At 36.9% G+C, this 25,737-nt stretch overlaps 1 protein-coding gene across 1 annotated transcript in view; it reads right to left on the bottom strand.

The window, feature by feature from the left end:
- The window catches only part of Shprh (SNF2 histone linker PHD RING helicase), a 73,577-nt gene that overhangs the window by 9,303 nt on the left and 38,537 nt on the right, over window positions 1-25,737 (bottom strand). Inside the window, 11 exon segments of the mRNA XM_038338808.1 lie at window positions 16-96; window positions 98-109; window positions 11,689-11,877; window positions 14,487-14,558; window positions 16,127-16,228; window positions 17,506-17,649; window positions 19,145-19,370; window positions 20,348-20,410; window positions 20,691-20,864; window positions 21,602-21,744; window positions 23,351-23,458. Of these exon segments, the coding sequence (XP_038194736.1) occupies window positions 16-96; window positions 98-109; window positions 11,689-11,877; window positions 14,487-14,558; window positions 16,127-16,228; window positions 17,506-17,649; window positions 19,145-19,370; window positions 20,348-20,410; window positions 20,691-20,864; window positions 21,602-21,744; window positions 23,351-23,458 (1,314 nt within the window).

The following is a 25,737-nucleotide window of genomic DNA, read 5'->3' as shown; positions in this document are numbered from 1 at the left end:
AAGTCTTGATTATACCGTTGAGAAAACGAGTGCTTTGGCCCCTGGATCTCTAAGCTGTATTTTCATCAGAGTTCTGACCACAGCTTCCACTTTGGTTAGAATGGCTACCCTTTAAACACAAAGGGGAAACTACATTAGTACCAAATAAAACCTAGTTAAGAATAAAAAGAAAATCAGTAAACACTTCATTCAAACTATGTATTATAACAGAGACACAACAATATTTACGTGCTTAGTCTTTTTATGTTGTTTGTTGAGAATTTTCTTTACTCTATACACAACTGAATGGGTTTATATTCAAGATGTGTAAGAGACAGCAAAGTGGGTAGGCAAGCCTGATGATCAGAATGTGGTTCCCAGTGGTTCCCAGAGCCTACATGGTAGAGAAAGCCATTGTTTACATGTCCTCTGACTCCGTACAATGTGCCATGTTGTTCACATGCTCTCTGTCCTCCAAATGTAAAAAAAAAGAAAAAAAAAAAAAAGCATTTCCTTAAAGAATTTATACCTAGTTAACTGAGCAGAAGGCATACTAAAAAGTCATAAAGTAAGGACACCAAACACTTTTTACTTAGATTTTCCAGTTACCAAATTTTGGTGCGGCAAGCCTTCCTCACTATTCTAATTCATCTCATACAGAAACGCAAGAATAGAAAGAGTCAAAACTCAAGGTGCTTTGCCAAAATGAAGTACTCAACCAATGAGTAAAACTTCCTTGAAACCAGAAGGCCATGGACAAGGACAGGACACACAAATGATGTCATCTAAAACACAGGAAGACTCTTCACAAGAGTGTTTTCAGAAACTACTCCATCAAAGGAATAGGGAAATGAAAAGTGGCTACACTTGGTAAATAAACAATCAGTAACTGACGTTTCCAAACGTTAACTATGAACATTACAATGACCTAAACTAAGGTATGGGAAGGGGCCAGACAAACCAAACAGCAAAAGTATTTCCACAGCAGCATTAGCATTCTCCTCAGGGCTCTCAATTCACTTATTTGCAATCGGAAGAATTCAGAAAGGTAACCAAATAAACAAGGAGAAGAGAAGTTACCCTAATTTAATGTCAAAATTATGAAAAAAAAAGTTTTAAAATCTTCTCACTAAAATAAGGAACTTATATTTAATTTTTTAGGTATAGACTCTCAATTATACATATGAGGCTAAAAAGTATAAGGGAACCATCTGTCTCAGTCTACTGATTAAAGTAACAAGAGAAAAATAAAAACAGGGAAAGAACACAAAGTGACAATTTAGACCTTTAGATAAGAAGCCCTCCTTGTCCCTGCAATGTGGTCTTTGAAAAGCATTTCATTTGCTATGGCTCAGTGGATAAAAGCACTTACTGCCAAACCTGATGACCTCAGTTGCTATCCTTGAACTTACATGTATAAGAAAGAGGAAACAAACTCACAAATGTCCCTTAACTCCACATGCAACATTCATGTCAACATACAATAAGAAAGACATTTCAAGGGAAGTTCAGGATAAACAAAAGCTCTTTAATCTACTGAGCCGTTTCTTAACTAAAAGCTCAAAAGAAAACAACATCTTTTATAAGTAGCATCCAAATGGGGGGTACTAACTCTGGGTACGGACACATCAAACATTCTCCTGGTATCAAATTTTGGTGACTCTCAAAACAAAACAAAAACACAAAAATCCTGATAGGCCTCATTTATAAATTATCATGATAAACTAATGGGTCTGAGTCACACAACTAGGGACTGGAATCTTTGACTCTAGTTAACTGCTGCTTTCCCTGTACTGCTGGGGACTAAACCCAGGACATGTACATGCTAACCCCCATTCTACTTATATGCCACACTGCTAGCCCTTTGCCTGAGATTATAAGATTCATTGAAAATTCATTGCTTCTGTGAACCTATCTCTGATAAAAAGCCATAATTGTTAAGTCAAAAGAAAATGCTCTAGACAACAAAAGATTGCTGAAGTAAAAAGAGCAGCACTGAAAAATTAGTAACACATGCTCTCTGCAGTGTGTATGCAAGTATCTCAGCCAAAACTCAGAGCTCCACTGATAAACCTAGTGTTTTGCTAGCCAGCTTACTCAGGGGATTCCCTTCCACCCTGCAAGACTAGAATTAGAGGCAACCTGCTATGCCTACCTGGCATTATGTATGTTCTGGTTTTCTAAGCCCACGGTCCTCAAGTGTGATACGCACTGTGATCCCTGAGCCATGTCTCTAGCACTGAATACCATATTTTCTTAATCCAGTCTTGGGCACTTGGGTTGTGCTACGTCCTGACGACTTCGATGGAATGGGTGGGACGAGGGACGGTTTTTGTCACTCTGGTCATCACTATTGTCTCTACTGAGTCTCCACTCAAGAGATCAGCAGCAAATATTAACATAGTTAATAAAGAAATTAACTCAAACATTTCTTCTCTTAAGTATAATATAGAACAAACTCAATTTTTGGTTAGGAAGTCAGCACTTAAAAAATAACAGCAGAAATATATCAGCACCAAAGGCTAACAAAAGGTATTTCTTATGAAATCTGGCCTCAATGTCAAGCAATAGCATAACAGAAAATCAGAAGTTGCCAGGTGGATTCTTATTCTAATAGGCGTAACTAACTTATTTTAATCAGATTAAAACAGAGCAGCCATGTGTTCTTGCTGCAAAATTCAGAGAATTTAAATTTTAAGTTAAATTTTCACTGCGCTGAAAAGATAGAAAGAGCAGTGTCTCTTGCCATATGTTTAGTGGGCTAAAATATAATAATAAGGCAAACATAGAGTATCTGGCTTAGATATTTTGATATCCATGCCCATCTAGAATAAAACTGCTATACTAATGCAATTCTGGGATAATGTGCTCCATGGAGAAGAGGAGTGCGAGCATAGTAAAAATCTTCATGCAGGAGACCAGACATATCACAGGTGGTTTAACTCTTCTTCCTTCACATCTGTTCCTATCTGCTGAGATCACTTATTAAAAGAGAAACAAGGAAGTAAGAGATATTCAATAGACTACTTGATTTGAATAAATAAAATTACTCTAAGAGAAAAATATCATTGCTTGTACTTTTAGTAACTTCTAATAAAAGTAAATAATGTAGGGGTCATAGTTGGAAGCAAGGCATACCAATCTACGATGCTAAACGAACAGGGAGCATACTGCCTATTATGTCACTTTGTACCCAACCTGAGTGTGTGTTCTATTCATTCTTTTTTTCTGGGGATTCCAATAGTTCTGTTAGTCCCACTTGTAGAAGTACAGGTTAAAGTACTGCAGAAAAGCAGAGAAAACCAACCTGGTCTAATTGTTAACAAAAGAAAGAACATTTGTGTTTAGAGTTCCTACATAAATAAGCCATATTTTCAGAGATCTATATCTATTATACATTAATATATATTCTATGCATGCAAAAGAGACGATAGTGTAGTACACATGAAACATATCCAGTCAAGTTCTATAGCAGGGATACTACTCATCACTCCGGAGGACAGGCAGAATGAACATAAGAACTGAGAACTCTAAAAGTGGTCATTTTTATTTTTTGGCAAAATTTTTTGAAGCTGTCTAAAATAAAGAATGAAGGATTTTTTGTTTGTTTTTCAAGATTGGGTTTCTCTGTGTAACAGACCTGGCTGTCCTGGAACTCACATTGTAGACCAGGCTTGTCCTCAAACTCACTGAGATACGCCTGCCTCTGCCCACAAGTACTGGGATTAAATGCATGTGCCACCACTGCCCAGCAAGAATGAAGGATTTTAATGAGGATTTTATGGATAAATGAAGTCAAGTTCTTTAGAAAAAAAGGAAGCTAATTAGGGAAAAATTGATTTGGGTGCTCAGAAAAATTCTTTGGAGGGGATGAGTAGGAGTAGGACAAGAGGGATCAGGGTCGACTGTGATCAAAATACATTACATACTCCTATAAATGATGTTACAATAAACCATTATCCACTAACTAAAAGAAGTGCTTGGGCGGTGGTGGTGCATGACTTTAATCCCAGCACTCTGGAGGGAGAGGTAGGCAGATCTCTGTGAGTTCAAGCCAGACTGTTCTACAGAGAGAGTTCAGGGACAGCCAGGACTACACAGAGAAACCCTGTCTTTAAAAAACAAAAAAACAAACAACAAAACTGAAACCAACCAACCATCCAACTGAAGAACTAAAAAACTATTTGAAGCACAAAGCTCAGTGACAGACAATTAGAAAGATATTCTTTGCTATATAACTTCAACCATTCTACTTGATTATATGGTTAAAAATTACATTATAATGCTGTACATGCTACTGAATTTTTTTCTGGATATAGATGTGTTTATAATTACATAATAAAGTATGGCTACCATAAATATTATGATATAGAGTCACACACTAAAAATTAAACATACTAAAGAGGAAGGAGGAGGAAGGATAGAGGAATAGCTGCACTAAGTTCTCATAGTTTAGAAAGAAGAGCCGGTGAATTCTGACCACTGTTAGTACTCAAGGAAAAATTTACATGTATTGGAAGTCATAAGGGCTAACCCTAGACTAAAATCAGAAACCATTCACGGTAATAGAGTAAAAAGATAATGGAGCTAAATACCAGTTTTCATTGTGTGATAGCAAAGTTACTTATTTCCCCCCTTTTTAAATTAATTATTTCTACTAATCCTATGAAGAATCATTTTTATCAACTATAAATTGAGTTTTAGGGGAAGAAGTGGACAGTCTATAACTCTAGGACTTTCCATGTATTACTCCAGTGATATCATCAGGTGTTCATTTGCCACAGTGAGCTAGCTGCCTTTGGATTGTATCACTATGCCCTGCTACAGGTCACTCTACCTACAATGCTTCTTACTGTCCATGGATACCTGCTATAGAAGATAAGTCCATCTATGCTAGGTGTGGGACAGACACATCTGAAACAACACAGTAATATTTTATTCTTGTAGTCATTACGTGGAGTAACTTTTTAAAACTTACATACATACTTTGAGAATTAAATGTCGTAAGACTGCATTTTTTTAAAAAAATTCCTCTGAGAAACTTAATTTCAAAGATGACATATTCACTCATTCCAAAGATCACAAATTACTCTGCTTCCTAATAAAGAAAAAGTAGTATGAACAATTGGAAGGGTATTGGCTTTTTTTCCCCCCCAGAGACAGGGTTTTTTCTGTGTAACAGCTCTGGCTGTCCTGGAACTAGCTCTTGTAGACCAGACTGGCCTTGAACTCAGAGACCCGCCTGCCTCTGCTTCCAGAGTGCTGGGATTAAAGGCGTGCGCCACCAATGCTGGTGACAGATTTCGAGTCCAGCCTAGTCTACAAATGTAACAGATTTTTCTATAGGTTTCCTTAGAGGTTTGTAACTTGTACAGGCTCCTGTAATTAGTAGAAAGTCAGTTACTATTTTGGTACCTTCTGACTTCCATTCTGTACTCTTCCATTTGGAATAAGGCTAGCTCCTTTCTAGTGCCAACCTGTCATGTTGTTTCCCTTCACACCCGTTCACTAAGGTAGAACCCCATGCTGCTGGGGTTTTGAAGCTTGACTGACTTCACGAGGTAGAAATACTTCTCAAGCACATACCAGGAACCAGTGTTGGGTTCTTCACTCATAATGTGGGAATCCCCTCTGTGTGTTGCTTGTATTAGTTAACGAATAAAGAAACTGCCTTGGCCTAATAGGGCAGAACTTAGGTAGATGGAGAAGACAGAACTGAATTCTGGGAGGAAGAAAGCAGAGTCAGGAGATGCCATGGACCCGCTATTGGAGAAAGAAGTGCTGAGATTTTGCTGGTAGGCCACAACCTCGTGGCAATACACAGATTAATAGAAATGGGTTAAATTAATATGTAAGAGTTAGCCAATAAGAAGTTAAGAGCTAAGGGGCCAAACAGTGATTTAATTAATACAATTTCTGTGTGGTTATTTCAGGGCTAAGCTAGCTGGGCGGCCAGAAAGAACAAGTGGGCCTCCTCCTACACATTCACTCATGTGTTACTTTACAAGGCACAAGAGATACTTTCTCCAGCTGTGAGGAATGAGATTAGATAAACATTAGGCCTCCAAAGTATTTTTCAGTATTTAAAAAACAATCTGCAGATTGTTTCAGATTATTTCAGATACAAGTTACTATCAATAAAAAAGTTAAAAATCTTATTTGGGTCAAAGGAATATTTGATAACCATCCATTTAGACATATACTAAGTGCCTATTGCATGAAAGTATTATGCTAGATGATTGGGATACAGCAGAGAATCATGTCTCAACTCATTTTAGTGGAGTTAATGGTCCAAAAGAACTGTTTTTCAAAGAGATAATTAAATAAAGGTAATTTACACTCTGTGTCTTCAGTGTCTCTATTGTGTGTTCACTATACTATATGACACGGCTGACTTTTCAGCATGACTAACAATTCAGAATTATAACTGTTAACTGAGCCACTGAATAGAAACTTTCTTTTCTCTTTTGACAATTAGAATTATATCAATTTATGCTCATCCTAACAAGAACACCAATGCCATTTTCATTTTATCAGTTAACACTGATGTATAACATATTTGGTAGTTCATATAGAGATATTCAGATGTAGCTATAATACAATTATGTGTAGATTTTATTTTAAACTCTCTCAGAATTTTATAATTAGGTTTTTTTTTTCCTACACAGATGTTTAATCACATTTTGAAAAGTATGGACTACCGAACTTTTGATAACTGGAAAAGCAAACAAACCAACAAAAAACCCACTAGAATTCTATATATCTTATTACTGTATGACTGTCTTGAAATTAGAATGTAAATGCAGTATTTTCTCTCTAAAGTTCCACAGACATCTCAGGGGTTAGTAGATGTACTTGTTAAAACCAAAAATCCTAGATCACATCCTATCTCATCGAGATAAGGCCTGAAAAGCCTATTATGAAAAGCACAATGGGTAATCATGAGATACTCAAAATCCAAGATGATTTAAGTAACAGTTCAAGTGTGTGGCTGGGGCGGGTGTTGTTTTGCTATGGTTATAAGTATGTATAACATTTTGTACCGAATAGAAACTTAAGAAGTAAGAATCCTATTCAGTATACAGGCTGGGTTTACACCAGCAGAAGTGCTTTGTATGAAACCTAGCCAAACATAGGACATGGGGAATAAGCCACGTGGGGCTATGATCTGCCAGAAGGCCTACTTCACCACATCCAAAATGTCCTGCAGTTGTCAGAACTTGCAAGGGGAATTTTGTTTCTTTGTGAAATGCCCAGAAGTTTCCAAGGTCACTCAGAAATACTGTCATACTGTTGCTATGGATGATACAGTTTTATTTAAGTGCTCGCATCAAAAGGATACTGGTAATCTCAATATCTTATTTCTATGGTTAACCCACAGGATGCCAGATACTGTGAAATCTCCAATTTCCGAGGACATCATTAGAAACAAAATGCCAAAGACTATTTATTTTTGCATTCTCTGAATCTTTTTAAAGATCTCAAGTTATATGATTAAGCACTATGTATGTTGTCATACTGTCTGCTATGTACAAAAGTTTTATCATGAATACTTAGCTATTAAGGTTATAGAAACTTATTTATAATGTTTAAGTATCAAAAACTTGACAGTAACACAAAAGACAAGCCCCTCCAGGTCTAGAAGTCATATGAACCAAGTAAGAGAGTAAGGCAGCCTTAAAAACACATTATGCAGATGCTTGAAAAGAGCAAGTGACAGACAGCAGGGTATAAATGGGGCAAAGAGGTGACAGGTAACAGAAGGCAAAAGTGACAGAACCAAATTGTGACAGAAAAAGGAGAGAAGCAAGCACAAATGTGGTAAGAAAGTGGAAGAGGAATGAGATTGGTTTATGTAATATGTAAAATATTTAGTCATGTTTAATGAAAAAAAGAAATGTAAGCATATTTGTGTCAATGGTAGGGTAAAACTATCTTTACTAAAGTCTCTAATCTTTTATTTTTTAAATAAGAGTTTAATTCATATGTTTACCAATACTCATGAAAGACAAGCAGCAGCAAGAGTACGCAGTAGTATTTCAACACTGACATCCCTTTCCACGGGGCAGCAAATGTAACTGTCCTGGGTGCAGGAAAGCTGCCATACATGAACAGGTGTTTGGGTCTGGTAGATTCAGTGACTCAGTGCCACAGCTGTGCAGTTTACTGGCAGCTACACCAACCTCTTCCTAAACCTCCCTGAACAAAGTAGGACAGCAGTTCTACCTCATGCTGGTTCCTGGTGCTGTGATTAATGTTTTCCCTGTGTAAGAATGAGTAGCCTCCTCTCACCTGCCACCCCCCCCCATGCCACTTGTTGTTGTTGGCATACCTGCAGCTGAAAGAAGAAAAAGAAGAGAAAACAAGTATCTTTAGGAGAAGCGGAGAGAAATACAGGAGCATGGAGAGAACAGGAGGGACTGGAAGGACAACAGTTCTAGTTCCAAGAGTAGCAGCAGCGATTAGACAGTGACCACCAAAGCCCCAGGGCTGGCCACTGGGTTGCTCCAGTTACCTACTTCATTTTACAACTTCTTGACACACGCTTTAAAAACACAAAGGATTCATCCAAAGGAATCAGAGACAGACTAGATGATCCTTAGGTCATGAAGAACCTCTTCTCATTTATGCTTTCCAAGCTGCACTGTAATTCACGCCTGGGTATTCACCCTTCCAGTTACCGCCTTACATTCTTCATGCTTTACTGGCAGAAGTTCTTTAAGATCATCATCACCACCACAAACACACATACACGTTTTTCAGATTCATGGAAATACTGTTCTTTTTGACTATTATTAGAGCCTAGCTATCCTTTGAGACCTTTTAAATACTTATTTTTCTGTGTTCTGCATCTAAGCATCTTTAGTCCCTAACACAAATAAGTTTTCATTCTCATGATCCTCAGGAAACTGTTATCCTCTAATTCTGTTCTTTGCTATCGTTTACTAAACACCATCTTTTTTTACTAATTTACACTTGCTCTACACCTCAGATCTAGACATTACAAGATGCAAATGTTCACCACTTCTCTCTCTTAGCATTAGTCTTCTTCACTACCCCAGATTATCAACACACACCTCACAGTTTGTTTGCTCGATAGCCTACCCTGGAGGTATTTGATTCAATGAGATCTCTACTTTTTTACAAATGAATACTCTATCTACTCTGTCTTTACAAGAGTCCAATATTATAGATTAGCTTTCTTTTCTCTATCTACAGTCTATCCTGTTATTTTTGTTTTGTGGGTGTTTGCACACACACATGCCCCAGTGTACATAGTCAGAAGACAACTTGGGGGAATTTGTTCTTTCCTTCCACCACGTGGGTCTCAGCATAGAACTGAGGTTGTTATGCTTAGTACCAAGTGCCTTTATCAGCAGAGCTATCTTACTGACTTCTGTGTATCCCTTTTACTGTATCTCAAACATGCTTAAAAAATCATTTATCTTGAACACAAACATCAAAGAACTGACTTTCTACACTTGGGTCTGGTTACAATTCTTGGTTTTCTATTTCTAAGTTTATCAACAGTTGGTCATTTTCACTCTTTATTTGTGCATTTCCTGTACAGTCCTTGCTTTCTTATTCTGCTTTTCCTTGGCATGCACTGCACTGAAGGAGTTCCTTCTGAAGTCATCTCTACTAGCCTCTCAAGTTTACATCACACACAGTTCATCTACACCTGGAAAAGCATTGCTGAAGAACCGACCCAATGGCCTTGGCTGACAGTGTGTTATCCCACCCTGCCTTGTCTTTAGCTCCTTCTCAGCCTCCTTTTTCAGCCTTCACTGTCCCTTTAACCACTAAGTTATGGATTTGTGTTCAACCTGAAGGCAACCTCAGTATTTCTTTCCTAGGTTGTCTTATTCAGTCTGTGGCTTCAAAGATAATTTATACTAGTGACTGAATTTCATATCTCTAGCTCTGCATTAAAAACACCAATTAAACATTTAAATGTACTCCCTTTCAAATTTCTCCTCTATAGCAGCAATGATACCTACTTGACTTTTCAGATCAGAATCTGGAGGATCTCCCATGCTGTACCTCCAACATTGTGTTGTATTGAGTGTCCCTGGAGTATATTCATCTCTTCCCATCTCTCCTTCCATCAATCTAATGTTTCTAAAGTTAGACAACTACTGTAGCGTCCTAAATTCATCTAAATCTTTTCAACCTTTATTCTTTTCTATCCCTGCTGACTGACTTCCTAGACTGTCGCAAGAAAGATCTTGAAAAGCTTTGAAGCCTGAGCACCCACCCCACCTGCCCTTCCATTGTATTTTCAGTTGTACCCACTGCTTTTCAGCCACTCACTCTGCCTGAGTCATTTCTAGCTTGGTCTTTTCAGACGCCGGGTGTTCTTTTTCTGTCTGGGAACCTCCTCTCCACAGACCAGTTCTACCTTCTTCCCATGTTGGCCAATCCCTTCATCATTTAGATCCTGCCTGCTTAATAGTTCTTCCTTCAGAAAAGTCGAGATTGGCTTTTATTTTGTAGTAGTTATCATAATTATAAAAACTATTTGTTTAGTGTCTGTCCTTTTTACTGTAACTTAAATTCCTCCTCCACACCCACACCACCAAGCTGTAAAATTCATGAGAACAGTAACCACATCTTGACTGTGCACTGTATCTGTAAGGCCTAGAACATGGCCTGAGGCAAAGGAGGTATCTAATAAGTATGCATGGAAAGAATGAATGGAAATCTGTGCCAACTCTGTTTACCTGGACACACTATAGAGTAATGCTATTGACACTTCGAAGTTTACTCAAATATGTGAGGGGAAAAACGCAGCTACCTTCATTCTTTAATTGAACCACAGGTTTCTAAGAGGAAGAACACTCTATCAAACACCTAATTCTGTCAGTAATTTTAACTTGCCTTGAATTCTACCCAGAAAACACACTCCTAAAAGATAAGCGTCAAGAATCCAAAGAAGGAATTAATGAGGAATCGACTTCCTGCTTAAGCATTAGCCCTACTAATGTTACTCTCTTCAGCAGGCCCCCAATGCCTATTAAATACTGATTTGCTTTTTGATTAAATCTATTAGAATGAAATAGTTGAAAAACCACATGTAAGAAAAATAAGTAGCAAAAACACCTAATAAGTGCTTTTTAACAAATGAGTACACTTTAGGCAGAAAGTTCAGTGGATCCTGTTTGTATGTTGAATCAGTAATTTTTTAAGATTCTGAATAATACACGGAAAAGTTAGGACTATAAATTCAAGTTTAGCTGTATTCTGAAATGTCAGTCCACAGTGTTTTTAAAGCATACTGTGTCATTCTTATGATAATCAACTAATGCCAGAAACCATTTACTTTTTTTTAGTTTGGACTAAATAAGAAGTTTTTTTTCTTTTTTTTAAGTACTTTAACAAAAACTATATACTTGGGTCAAAAAACAAACACACAATAGCATTTAGGAATATTCCCAGACTGAAACTGACTGTAATGAAGAGAAATCACATAAATGACAGAGAAGTGCATTCTTTAGCTCTTAGCGGGCATGACTGCAGCCATATTGGTTAGTGTGCTGAGCGCTGTCCCACAAGGGGAAAGCTGGTGAAAGAGCAGAAACCTCCAGGTGCTTTTCACGGGCAGCAGTGGTTTGCACACTCACTGTGCCAGCACTGTTCAATGCTTTACACCATCAGATACTAACCGCTGTGGCACTGCTCTGATTGCGTGTTCCTGAACTACTTTACCTTCACAGGGATATCATCCTCTTGGCTTGCTTTCTCTGAGGTAAAGACATAGGAGACATCTTTGTGTGATGTGGTCTGGCGGCAGATAGCACACTTGATGGAGCTTCGATGAGATCCCACGCTGTACTGTTCAATTATAATGGATGTGCACTCATTACAGAAGCAGTGTCCACAGGTCAGCACTGCCCACTGAGGAGAAAAGAGACACGGCACGCCTTGTGAGAAGGTGGCTGATGAGGCCTTTCTATCCACAAACAGAAATGAGGAGATGATTTACAACTGTAATTCCCAAGTATTTCACGTGAAATATGCTTTCAGATTATTTTAATCTAAGAAAAATATATTTTCATAATTCTCAGCTTCACTTACCTTAGTCATTCATCACTATAAAAAGCTAATGTTCTCATTTTAGATTTAGAAAAAGCATTACAGATTACCCCTTTAGCACTCTAACAATAGATAATGAAGAACTACGAGCAACAATAATTGGAAGATAATACACTCACTGCTACTCAATTTATTTACAGTTTCAGTTGTTGACACATATAGAAAATGAGATGAGTTGATGCTTCAGATTTGTTTTGAACAACACAGGAGCTGGACTTCTGTGGGATCCTCACTGCTTTGCGGCAGTGGGGTCCTAGGCTCTCAGCTGTGCTGGTTTTTCAACATCTGGACATGTCTGTATTTGAACTGAAAAGGTCAGGCAGTATTTTGAAAGGAGATTCTCATCTCCTTGGCAAACAATTCATACCAGTGACAGAGCAAACTAGGATATATAGCTTGTTTTTTAAAATAGTTCCTGAGAAAGAAGATCAATTTATTTCAGTTGGGTAACACTTTTCCTATTGTTCCCTAGTTTCATCTATGCTCTCAGATTAAAGCAGAATCCTCACTCCTCAGACCAGTCTCATACAGGTTTACTTCACATAGCAGCACTATTCAGTACACTGTGGACTTCAAGTGACACAGGAAATGTAAAATGCTTATACGACAAACAAGACCTTTGTGACTCACAGAAATTCAACTGATCTCTGAGATTCCATCTTACACCTGTCAGAATGGTCAGGATCAAAAACACTGATGAAAGCTTATGCTGGAGAGGATGTGGAGTAAGAGGAATGCTCCTCCATCGATGGTGGGAGTGCAAACTTGTACAGTCGCTTTGGAAATCACTATGACAATTTCTCAGAAAATTAAGAAACAATCTACCTTAAGACCCAGAAATACCATTGTTGGGTATATACCCAAAAGATGCTCAATCATATCACAAGAGCATGTGCTCAGCTACGTTCCTAACAGCATTATTTGCAACAGCCAGAACATGGAAATAACCTCAGTGCCTCTCAGCCAAAGAATGGACAAATAAAATATGGTACATTTACACAATGGAGTACTACAAAACGATAAAAAATAATGACATCTTGAAATCTGCAGGCAAATGGATGGATATAGAACAAACCATATTGAGTGAGGTAACCCAGATGCAGAAAGACAAATATGTATTCACTCATAAGTGGCTTTTAGACATACAGCAAAGAAAAACCAGCTTGCAGGCCACAAACCCAGAGAAACAGGACAACAAAGAGGACCACAAGAGAGACATACGTGGATCTACATAGGAAGGAGAAAAAGACAAGGTCTCTTGAGTAAATTGGGAGCATGGGGGTCAAGGAAGAAGGCAGAAGGGGAGAGAGGAGGAAGGAGGAGAGTGGAGTAAAATGTATAGCTCAACAAGCACAATACAAAAATAAAATATGGTATAAAAAAAGAAGAAATTCAACTGATAAGGTACAGAGCAAGACAGGTCCACCTTCTTTGATAACAGGAAGAAATCAGAGTCACGTGAGCAGTAGGACAGTCACTCAATGGGCTGAGAACAAATGGCAACATCTCTAACAGCATCAGCAGGGATGCAGGATACAGAGTCCTTCCAGCATGGGGCTAGAGTTTCATCACTGTTTTTGTAATTCAATTTTAAGTTTAGGAAACCTTGGTAATACTAGAACTGCATAAAATAATATATATGAAAAAACCCTTAAAAATTGTAATAAGACAAAATGTAATTTCAGAGACAACTGAATTTCACTAAAGCTAAAATTTAAAAAAGACACTATTCTGACCTGATCCAATTCTACCTTTCTGCTTCTTTTTGTGCGAAAGCTTGAACCCAGGGCTGAGTGTATGCTAGGCACACTCACTATCACTGAACAACCTGCAGGCATTTTTATACTAACATGCACAAGTGACTGTGCTTAATTCCTTCAAACCATCTCACAAAACCCAAACAAACAAAAAACCATAACCAAAACCACATGTAAATTTTGCTCAGAGACGCTATCTGTAATTTAAAGCTGGGATTGATTGATCTGAGACCTTACTATCGTTAAGAGCTGTACCACTATGCCTTTGTACTACCTTTTCCACTAAACTTGTGTTACATTATACTTTGTTCAACTACCAAATACGTTAATGTGGCAAAGTTAAGTTACTTGGAAACAATGTCTTGTCTGGAAATACCTTCACATCTATGAATCTTTAATAAAAAAGATAAGGTTGTTCTAGGGTTAAGTTTTCACTTAGGAAAAAGAGATGGCTGAAGTATTTGTAGCCTTAAGCATGTCAACTAAGTCCTGGCCCTACCACTAAGATGAGAACTAAATACTCCTCATCACAGTTATGAGAAAGCACATGTGTGTGTGCATGTGCATGAGACACAGAGAAAGGTTGAGTACACATAGAACCTTATGAATTGTAAGGTGTTTGATTAATTCATGTGATGCTTAATATAATTTCACCTGTTTTCCCAGCTGTCGAGCACAGATTGGACACGGCTCTGGATTAATACCTCCTGATGTTTTGTCTTGAGACTACGGAAAAAAAAAGAAGAATCCCAAAACATGTTAGCTATGTTTTTATATTTAGAACTTGAAGAATGCTTTGAAATCTACTTGTGTAAGGATGTGCTGGTAATTTCAACCTGAAATACCTAACTAGTGAGATGACCAAATATCTTATGTATTACCTAATACTATTATTTCTATAATTTATTTAGAACACAAAGAAAGGAAACCATTTTTAACATACCTTAAAGTATGTACTATATTTGTGATTACGATAGAGAGCAAAATTAAAATCAAAATATAAATACGTAAATCTTTTAAATTTTATTCTCAGACTACAATTTTATCATAAAGAATTATGAATTAATAACTGGTATGGTGAAACACAACTCTAATCTTAGCACTTGGGAAAGAAATGCAGGTGAATGAGGAGTTCAGGGTATTCTGATGGAGCTCTGATTACAAGAAACCATCTATTTCTCTTCTTAAATAAAGCTCCTTAAATGTCACGGCACTTCTAATGCACATGTAGAAGTGTGCAGTATAAAGCATATGTAGAAGTGTGCACTTCTAATGTACATGTGTAAGTGTGCACTATAATGCATATGTATAAGTGTGTACTCTCATGCACATGTACATATAGAAGTGTGTACTCTAATGCATATGCAGAAGTGTGCAATCATAACACATATGTAAAAGTGTACACTCTAATGTATAAGTAGAACAAGGACAGGTGTGGGAAGAGGCTGTTACTTAGCACAGTTTTGTATTAATATTGCTGCTTCTCAGCATCCCTTCATGAATCACTAAGCAAATAATTGGAAGGCAGATATAGAATTGATTTGAGACTTCTGTGCCTAACATTCTATTAAGCTATAATAAATTTTAAACACCTTAAAATTCTCATAAAATTTTCAAGTTTCAGAAAGTCAGTAAGATGGACAAGCTTTAAAGCTGAGGACAACATAATAGTGAATTGAATAGAAGATCACTAAAAACTGTCTTTCTGGATTCACTAACCGAATATTCAAACAAATATTCAAATATTCAAATCAAATACAAATATTCAAATCAAAGCACAACAAAAACCTTTTTCTAAGTAGTAATACAAAAATAAAACAAAACTCTGTACTTAAACTTAGTAACTGTAAAGGCCTCAAAATAGTTTATAAAGGCATTTAAAAGAGTTGAATAAATTATTTCATCTTAATTTTGATCTGTTTTGAATCACATAAAACAAATATCTACAACATGGTGGCTTAAAGTAATTCACCATATGTATTCCTCACAATTCTACAGGTCACCTGGGTACTTTCTGGGACGGGCTGTACCGACTGACATGAGCAAGATGTTCCTTGAGACACAACAGCTCATGACCTTGTCTGGTAGGAGGTAGGAGGATAGTCAGGGGAAGGGGCAGAGGCTGCACTGAGGGTTTAGCAGAGGGCCTGTAGAGTCACTGTAGACAAAACTAGTTTTGACTCATTTAACACAAGCAAAATGTCTGTTTAGGATTGATACTTTAAGTGGAAACTATCACTCAAGTGGTTCTTGAAATACAGTATGGGAAAAACAACATTTAAGAAAAGCAACACCTTCTCCAAATTCGTCAGGTAAAGAAGCTGTCCAAGTTTTTTCTGGAGCTGTGATGTGGCAACTGCTTTATCATTTATCAGTTTTATACGGTTCTGTTCAACCTAGAAATAAACATACAAAAACTTTATTCTCTCTCAACGTAGGGTTCGACTATATTGAACATGCATAATGCTTCTGAATAATGCAAATTCATGTCCTGTCTATAAAAACCCATTTACACATTAAAATTCAATTTTACAAGATTACTACTGAAAACACTTTGAAAGGATGCCTTTGTTTTACAGAAGACAGAATTCCATGAAGTTCTTTTAAATGGAAGCAAAATGATATATAGGAAAATTGGATAAAAATCTATCTGAATTCTATTTATGTGCCACATCTCAGTAATACATGCATGGATAGAAAATAATGACATGATGCACTGTTTGTTAAAATTGGTTTTATGAAATCCAGGAAGAATAACCCTGACTTTTCTTCTCCTTCTGCAATACATCAGAAAGAAAAGGGAATTAAAGGAGGGGATTTTCCTCATTATTCTTGTTTGTAGTGCTGAAATTTTTTTTTTAGCCTAAAACACACATTAGAAGAAAAACATCACCAATAATTCATACTTAAGACAGCATAAAACATTATAAATTATTTTGACTTTTTCAAAATTGCAATCTAAACGCTTCACAGAAAGAAATCAGTTTGAAGTATTAAACCACCATAGGGAATAAAAATAAATTACAAAGGAACTAAGTATTTTTTATGGACTAGAAAAGAGTGGTGGAGTTCTGACTGAATCCTGACACAAACAGGGTTTATCAGAGGAAATACCGTCTATTAGTAAGAGAAAGAACCTGCAAAATATAAGCTTCTAGTTCTTTTGAGAAACATGCTTTTCAGATCGTGGTAAAAGTGAGGCTACATAAAATAGTTCTATTCTGAGCCTTAACAGCTGAGCCACCCCTTTTCCATCTCTAAGCCAGGCAGTGGTGGTGCACACCTTTAATCCTGCACTTGGGAGGTAGAGGCAGGAGGATCTCTGAGTTTAAGGCCAGTCTGGCCTACAGAGTGAGATCTTAGACAGCCAGGGCTACACAAATAAAAAATGAAAAGTAAAAAAAAAAAAAAAAAAACAAAAACTTTTAAGTGACCAAGAATAAATAAGAAAGTGTTCAAAATATATGAATCTACAAACAAACCCCCACAGTGGTCATACTAAGCACATACCACATACGAATGAAAACTGCTCATTTCTGACCTATAAAAACAGTTTTATATGGCTCATACTTATAGCAATAACTATTCCTAGACGATATCACTGCTTTGACTCTATGTCTCCTGTGCAAATGGATTTTGCTGTGTTTTTTCTTGTGATCCTACTCTCAACTACCTCATGTGGTTCAATGATGTGATGGACAGGTGGGTTTGGCTTTGGTTCCTTGGGATGGCGTACTCTTAGCCGCTCTGTAGCCATTGCAAGTTCATCAACAGCTGACACACGATTTCTCAGAGTCATCCAGTATTCATGAAGTAACTGAAGGGGAAAGATAAAGACACAGAATTAAAGTTGTTCAAAATCACTAAGATGTACCTTGAGCAAAATGCTTTAATGAGGCCTACATTTTTTCATTAAATGTTCAAGGAAATGTAATTCCTTAGGCTAATTTAGGATGAGGACATAGGAGAAAGTAATCTTTTAGGATGCTGCTGCTGCTGCAGTTCTCAAGAAGAACACCTGAAGATTTCATGGTGAGACAAAGCTCAACATACACTGATACCAGATTTATGTGATCACTACTGTTTTTGTCTTAAAATGTTTTTATATTTATATTCCTTAGAAAGTCTTAATAGTATCATTATTTCCTTATACTTCCTCCTTTAAGGCTAAACAGGCAATTACTATTATTACTATTTATTATTAATTATTATTAATTACTATTAATTCCATTTTTAAATTTGAAAAATACTATACTTTTCCAAAATTTATAAAAATGTTATCAATCACTGTAAATATTTTGATAAGCTTTATTCAGTAGCATATTGAAGTAAATACTAGTTGATGGTATCTAGCAGTTGCTCATTCATTTTTCACTTATAAAGTAAAAATGTACAAAGATGGAGAGAGGCATGATAAGCACCCATTTAAGACAGAGCCGCATATGGCAACATTAGGCTACAGAAAACAGCACGAGAATGACAGGGCACTGTAAGAACAATGTCGTCCTCCATGGTGTGCTGTAATGAACTGTGCTCATGTGCTTTTCATTATAATAGCAAATATGATGAACTAATGACTTCAACTTTATAAAAGTATCATTCTTCAATTTATCAAAAGTATGAACTGGCATTTTAGACATTATATCTTATTTGACACAATTTTTTAAATTTTGTCTTGAAATAGTACAAAAATAGTAACATGGAGAATGTAACATCATACTTTAAAAATGTTTCCCCATACCTATATCATATGCAAAAAGATAACAAATTTAATAAGAAAACTTATTTTAATAATAAAAAATCTCAGAAGCACATCTCCTATATAGGTACAGTACCAAGGAACCAGTGAAGTACAAAACTAAAGACAACTTCTGCTGTGCCCGTTGCAATGGTCTCCAGAGTTCCAGCTTGGAAAGTATCTGCTCTCCTCCCCAAATTCAAAGCTGATGTTGCTATCTGGTTGTTATTCCCCACGCAAAAATGAAACCAAGCCTTAAGTTAGTTTGATAACCAGCTGTGAAAGGGGGCTGCCCTTCCTGAGCACCCACATGACAGCTGACAGCGCTCTGTGACTCCAGTCTCAGGGAATCTGACACCTTCACACCAATGCACATAAAAATAAATTTAAAAAAAAGAAAGAAAACTCATATAAAAAAAACAGCTGTTAAGATCTAGCTAAAAATAGAATGAAACACATAATTAAGCAAAAGTTTATGAATATTAACTCCAAATGTCAGTTTAATAATTTTTGTTTATTAATTTAATAAAAAGAATTTTCCAAGTATTATTATTCTGTATTATAATAACTCTACCTTATATTCCTTCTTCCATGCCTCGAAAAGATCCATTGCAACACTTCCTTCATCTACATATTCGACATCGAGCCTATGTGATCTTGCAAATGACAACAGTGCTTTCATGGACCGCTCTGTCTCACTTGCTGCCCACAGGCCCCGGGTAGTAGTAGGTGCTCTGTCGTCCACAAGTCCTTCCTCGTCTTCGATCATTTCTTCAAAGATGGCCGTCTGGCCTTTGACTCTGAAAGACAACAGAACCAAGTACTTCTAACTGCTTCCAGTGAGTACTAGCAGAAGGACGCCATTAGACAAACAGAAAAGCAAGTTCAGTAGCTCTATGGCAATTTTCACATCAATATATTAATACTTATAGGTCTTTGAAAAAAGAAATAACAGCAATTCTGAAAATTGTCCTGTTTTGTTTTGTTTTATATTTTTGAGACAGAGTCTCCTGTAGTTCAGACTAGCCTCACATTCCTACATAGCAGAGGCTGGCCTTGAACTCCTGATTGTCCATCCTTCAACTTTCAAAGGTTAGATTATAGGTGTATGTGTTTTGCCTAGTGTTTCATGAGCACAATCCAGGATAATAGCAAATAAACAAATAAAACCACCTAACAACACCACCACAAAATGAATCTCTAAATTTCATTCTATAAGTCACATTCTGAGAATTCTGAACTACAACCATTACCAGCCATTAAAAAATAAAGAAGAAAAGACAAAGGGGCAACCGAGCACAGGCCACAATCAGAGCAAAGACTTGTCTACACGCCCTAAGTACGGCAATCCCAACACACGACAAGGTCTCTGATGAAGAAAATAACAACTGTCACTAATTTTTTATGGGGTACTTACTATATACTAAGCACTTTGATATATATGTCCTTATTTAATACTTAAAAAATATGTAAGGTTAGTTGTTACCTTCACTTCATGAGGATCAGAGAGATAGTTTGCCCTTGTCAGTGGACAGGGATTTGAGTTCAAATCCATCAGACTATTGAGCCTGAGATCTTACTACTACTCTCAACTGCTCCTTATTTACGGTAATTACAGACTGTCCCTCATGAACATTTAGGAGTAACTTCTAAAGAAAAAATGGGCATGTTGGATGCCAAATGATCATTAAATTGATTTAGTACAGGGAAAATACAACAAAGGTCATAACAGAAAATACAGTCACATAATCAGATATTCAATCCTCAGTGAACTTACGTGTTAGAAAATAGTTTTGATTCATACTCTGTGAACAATTCATCGGCTTTACAAAAGACGCAGCTGAAAGAGATCAGAGAAATATTCACAAATTCGACCAGCAATAAGGTAATTTCTTAAAAAAAGCTTAACATTTTGTATTTTATTTTTCTAACAAAGAATGTAAGAAAAAATAACATGGTTGTCAAGCATATACTCCTTGATTTGCTTTATTTTTAAAAATACATATCTACATCTGTCTGAATTAAGAAAAAATGGTTCAATTCACGAGCAACTGTTTCTAGCCTCAGACCAAAGGTGTCTTCCTGAAAGATGCTGTACCCTCCATGACCCCACCACCCACCAGTTGAGAGGGAGTCTAGCTGGTCGCAGGTGGCAGACTGTGGCAGACTCAATCACATCACGGGATGGAGGTCGCTCCAGCTTCTTCACAGCCTCTCTCACGAGCTTCTGGCACTTATTGAGCTCTTCCATTTGTGTTGTGAGTAAGAACTGAAGACCTCTGCAGTCACGGAACCTTATTCCCATCACCAGTACAGCACACAACACAAAGAAAGGAACAAGTCAGTTTCTCCAGAAAATGTTTGTCAATCAGTGTTAAATAAATGAACAAACTCACACAGTCTGCTGACACTTCCTTTCAGAGTGTGCCCAGTGGTATCTACTAGTACCCAAGGTTTAATTAAATGCCCAAGAGTCTGATGATTCTATTTTTGGGAACTAAAATAGAGCTTATAGTATCTTTCAAGGATCAGGACTAATATACATTCTAACTTTTAAAGGCTGTAACACTATAAATTATATCTTCTCACATTCTTTTCCTATTTAGAGAGTGTAGACTACAGGATAAAACAAAATTGAGAAGAAAAATGGACACATTATAAAAATGTTATTAAGCCAGATGCAGTGCTGCAAGTTTTTAATCCCAGCACAGGGAGGCAGAGTCAGCTGATCTGCCTGTTGGAGGACAGCCTGGTCTACACAATGAGTTCAGGGCAGAGCTACTCAGAGAGAGTAAGAAGCAACAGCAACTAAGAACAGACCCCGAAGGCTCTAAAAGGTTTCAAATGACGACGATCAGAAAAAAAGGTCTGTGTTTTAGACATAATATCTAATATTTTGTTGAAAATACACAACAAAATGTGCAAAGCCTGCATGTCCTAAGTCCATGCTGGGACACTAACCGCACCCCGATACTAAATGGTCGAAACAATGGCAATTATACACGGACTCTGGTTTGTACTGTTTCCTTACTTCTCTGACATAGAGAGCTTGTCAGTTTGTTGCTTGTAGTTACTACTTATTTCATTTCGCACCCGCTGAACAAGTTCCTCATCAACAGAAAATTCCACTGCTCTGTGGATTACATTCAGCCACCAAGGAGAATTAGAATGAATCTGGAAAAAAATGCCAAAACTGACCAATTACTACATATATTTAGCATTTACTGAGAAAAGTGATGAGAAGAACTAAAAAAAAAAAAAAATCATTAAGTTCTGTTCTCAAAGGATTACAACAGATAAATGTGTGTATACTGGATATATTTACATCACACAGAAAGACACACAAACTCTGCGTATATTGGGCAAATATCTCTTTTGTATTCATAACAAGAGAGTTGCTCTTTGGAATACTGTAGATGAATGAGACTTTATATAAACCTTGTGTATCAAAGCTATATTAAAAAGTATTTTACCAAGAAGAAAACTCAGGCCTCTCTAAGGGTATAGGGCAACACAGTCAACAAAGGTATATCTAACCAATGAGTATTGAACTGGATTCTACTGAATAAAAGCAAAATTATGACTGGGTACTAAATAATTAATGAATTATGAAATGTAACACACGGAACAACTGATAAAAAATTCTAAGTAGAAGCGAGCGGTGGTGGCGCACGCCTTTAATCCCAGCACTCGGGAGGCAGAGGCAGGCTGATCTCTGAGTTCGAGGCCAGCCTGGTCTACAAGAGCTAGTTCCAGGACAGGCTCTAGAAACTACAGGGAAACCCTGTCTCGAAAAACCAAAAAAAAAAAAAAATTCTAAGTAGTAGACAATGTGTTTGTGTTGTCTCATCTTAGATTATTCTCTGGTGTCATAAAAAGAAATCTAGAAAGGATAAAGGCATCCTGTCTGTAAGGTTAAAATCGGGGATTCTAAATGTGGAGAAAGCCATAGCTAAGATCAGAAGAAAATTATAGAAGCCTTTATACTTTCTCCAAAGGACAAACTATTATTTACCCAACATAAAAGGAATCCACTAGAATTTAAGAAAAGTAAAACTTAACCTTAGCTGGGTGGTGTCGGGGCACGCCTTTATCCCAGCACTCGGGAGGCAGAGGCACGTAGATCTCTGTATGTTCGAGGCTAGCCTGATCTACAAGAGCTAGTTCCAGGACAGGTTCCTAAGTTACAGAGAAACTCCATCTTGAAAAATCAAAAATAAAAAGAAAGAAAGAAAACTGAACCTTAAAATAGTTGACTCATCCACCTATCTGTCCACTCTAGAACAGACACTATTAATTACTAATAAACTTATTATAGTGGTTTTAATGAGAATGCCCTCACTAGCTATTCTATTTGAATTCTTGCTTCCCACTTGGTAGAACTATTTGTCAAGGATGAGGAGGTGTGGCTTTGCTGGAGGAGGTCTGTCACAAGGGAAAGGCTTTGAGTTTAAAAGACACACTCCATTCCCAGCAGATTCTCTCTCTCTGCCTCATGCTTGTGGATCAAAACAACTCTCAGTTGTTTTGGCCTCCACGGACTCCTCAATCTCTGAAACCATAAACCCAAATAAACACTTTTCTTTATAAGTTGTCTTTGTCATGGTGTTCTGATGAGCCGCAGAAAAGTAACTAGGACATTTGTGTTATAATATAGGCACTCAACAAGGTGCTAATTCAAAATTCAAAAGGGACAAGAAGTACAATAATTTTCCCAGACAAAATAGATTCAAACTGCTACCTAGGGACAAGCACAAGAAAGAAGCCCACACATCGGTACCTTCCTTTGGAGCTCCCGGATAGACTGCTGCACAGGCTGTAAAGCTTGCTGGGCTTCAGCAACTTCTGTGTTACACTTGCTCATATAGTGCTCTCGAAGTTGCTTGGCCTATGTTGAAGCAGAGTCAATATAAACTTTTACTTGAGGGTTTGAACATAATTTAGTATGATATTTCAGCACTAATGTGGTCACTCCATACATTTAAAGTTCCTTGATTTATATATAAAATTCCATGGTGTAAAAAATAAAATATAGTTGTTCTAGAAATTTCTAAGATATACAATGAAAAGAACAAAACTGGTATGTCCAAACCACAAAAGATTATAATCCTAAATATTTATCCCTTATAGAATAAAAAAATTAATATTTTACAAATGAGGCAAGAAATACAGAATTACTTCTCTGATTTAGTTGTGGCAATGCCTTTAAGAATTGTAGTTTTTTTTCTTTTATTTATTGTTTTTATTGAGCTATATATTTTTCTCCACTCCCCTCCCTTCGCTTCCAATTTACTCAGGATATCTTGTCTTTTTCCACTTCCCATGTAGATTAGATCCATGTATGTCTCTCTGAGGAACCTCTTTGTTGTCTAGGTTCTCTGGGGTTTGTTTTCCTTTGCTTTATGTCTAAAAGCCACTTGTGCTGTGACAAGTTGAAAAATTTGAAACATGAAAACATTTGAAATGTGATGAAAGAGTAAAAGTGGTGATATCTGGAAGCATCAAGTTTCTGCAAAAAATAAAATTATTGTTTATTTTTTGTTCTTTGAATATTTTTGTTTGTACACTACTGAATAATGAGCAGGTAATTTGATAACCCTGCCTCTTCCATTACAAAATAAAATACTTTGGACAAGCTTAAGAAATTGCTGTAGTTTAAAAATAATTCTTGAATACACAGTAACAAAAGTGTTAGAAACTGAGCCTGTTCCTTTAAAATTTATTTGCAGAAGTTCTGACCCTCAGTGTGACTGCACTTGGAGACGGGACCTGTAAGAATGTACCTAAGGTCAAAGGCCATATGGGTAGTGCCCTAGTAGAGTCCTTATGAAAAAAGAAACACCAGGGATGTACAAGCACAAAACACAGTTCACATAAGAAGACAGCAGTATCTAAATCAAAGAGAGGAGCTGAAGGAGACATTAAACACACAGACTTGAGGAAATACACCTTAATTCTGGATTTCAAACTCTAGAACTTTAAGAAGTATTTACTCTTTAAGCCCCTAGCCTGTAGTGTTCTTATGACAGTCTGAGTAGACAAATACTACCATGAATAAAAGGAGTGATCAAATAATTCATAAACATAATATGCTATGTGAAGCTAGGAAGATGGCTCGGTAGTTACAGGGCATGCCCCACAAGCCAGAAGACCAGCTCTCAGGTCCCCAGAACCTGCACACATGCCTAGTGAACATGGCAGCTTGCCTTAGTTCCAGCCCTGGAAGGTGGAAAGGCAGGGTCTTCTGGGCAAAATGGCTGGCACTAGTAGCTCTATTAATGATCTCTGGGTTTGAGTGAGAGACTCTGACTCAAAGAGCCAGACAGAAGAGTAGTCAAGAATGACTCCTGACATCAACCCTATACCTCCACATTCATGCATACACATGTACACACAAATGAGAGCTTGCATACATGCATGTACATCACAAACATATACAGATGAAAAGAAAAAGCAATAAACACACATACAGGTGCACACACACACACACACACACACACACACACATACACACAATGGTATAGTGTTTAGCTTTCAAAAAAGGATAATTTCCTGTTATTTGTAACAGTATAGGTAAACCTAGAGGACATTAAACTAAATAAAACAACCGACAAATTAAAAGATAAATTATGCATGACCTCACTTGGATGGAGAGAATGGAGGTTGTGAGGTGTTGAGAGAGATTTCTGTCCTGCCTGATCCCGCAGCCATTTATTCCCAAAGAAACACTACAGCTAGGGGCTGCAGATTGAGGGGATACTGGTCAAAGGACCATACAACAATGACTATAGCCACACTATACTATTGAGAATAGATTTTAAATATTTTTACTATAAAAAATTAAGTATATGAGGTAATGGGGAGAGTTATGTTTAGTTAGCCACTCTACAATATCTGTATATATCAAAACATCATTTTGTATACTATAAATCCATGAACTTTTGTCAACAAAAATTACTCATTTTAACAAATACAAAGAGATAAATGTACTTATAAAATCCAAATTTTCTATCTTGTTGAGTCCAATAAAAACTCTTACTTTGAGGTTCAATATAATCCAACCATATCTACTCTTTTGATTTACTGATGTTCTTCCTCTTTGATCTTAAAAAAAGGCGAAAAGTCCTCGGGAGAATTAGTATAGCAAGTTATTAGGATTTTCTAGTA

Source organism: Arvicola amphibius, chromosome 8 (assembly GCF_903992535.2).
Source record: "Arvicola amphibius chromosome 8, mArvAmp1.2, whole genome shotgun sequence".
Lineage (NCBI taxonomy): Eukaryota > Metazoa > Chordata > Mammalia > Rodentia > Cricetidae > Arvicola > Arvicola amphibius.
Note: the sequence above shows the minus strand (reverse complement) of the source record. Positions and strands in the feature narration are given on the sequence as shown.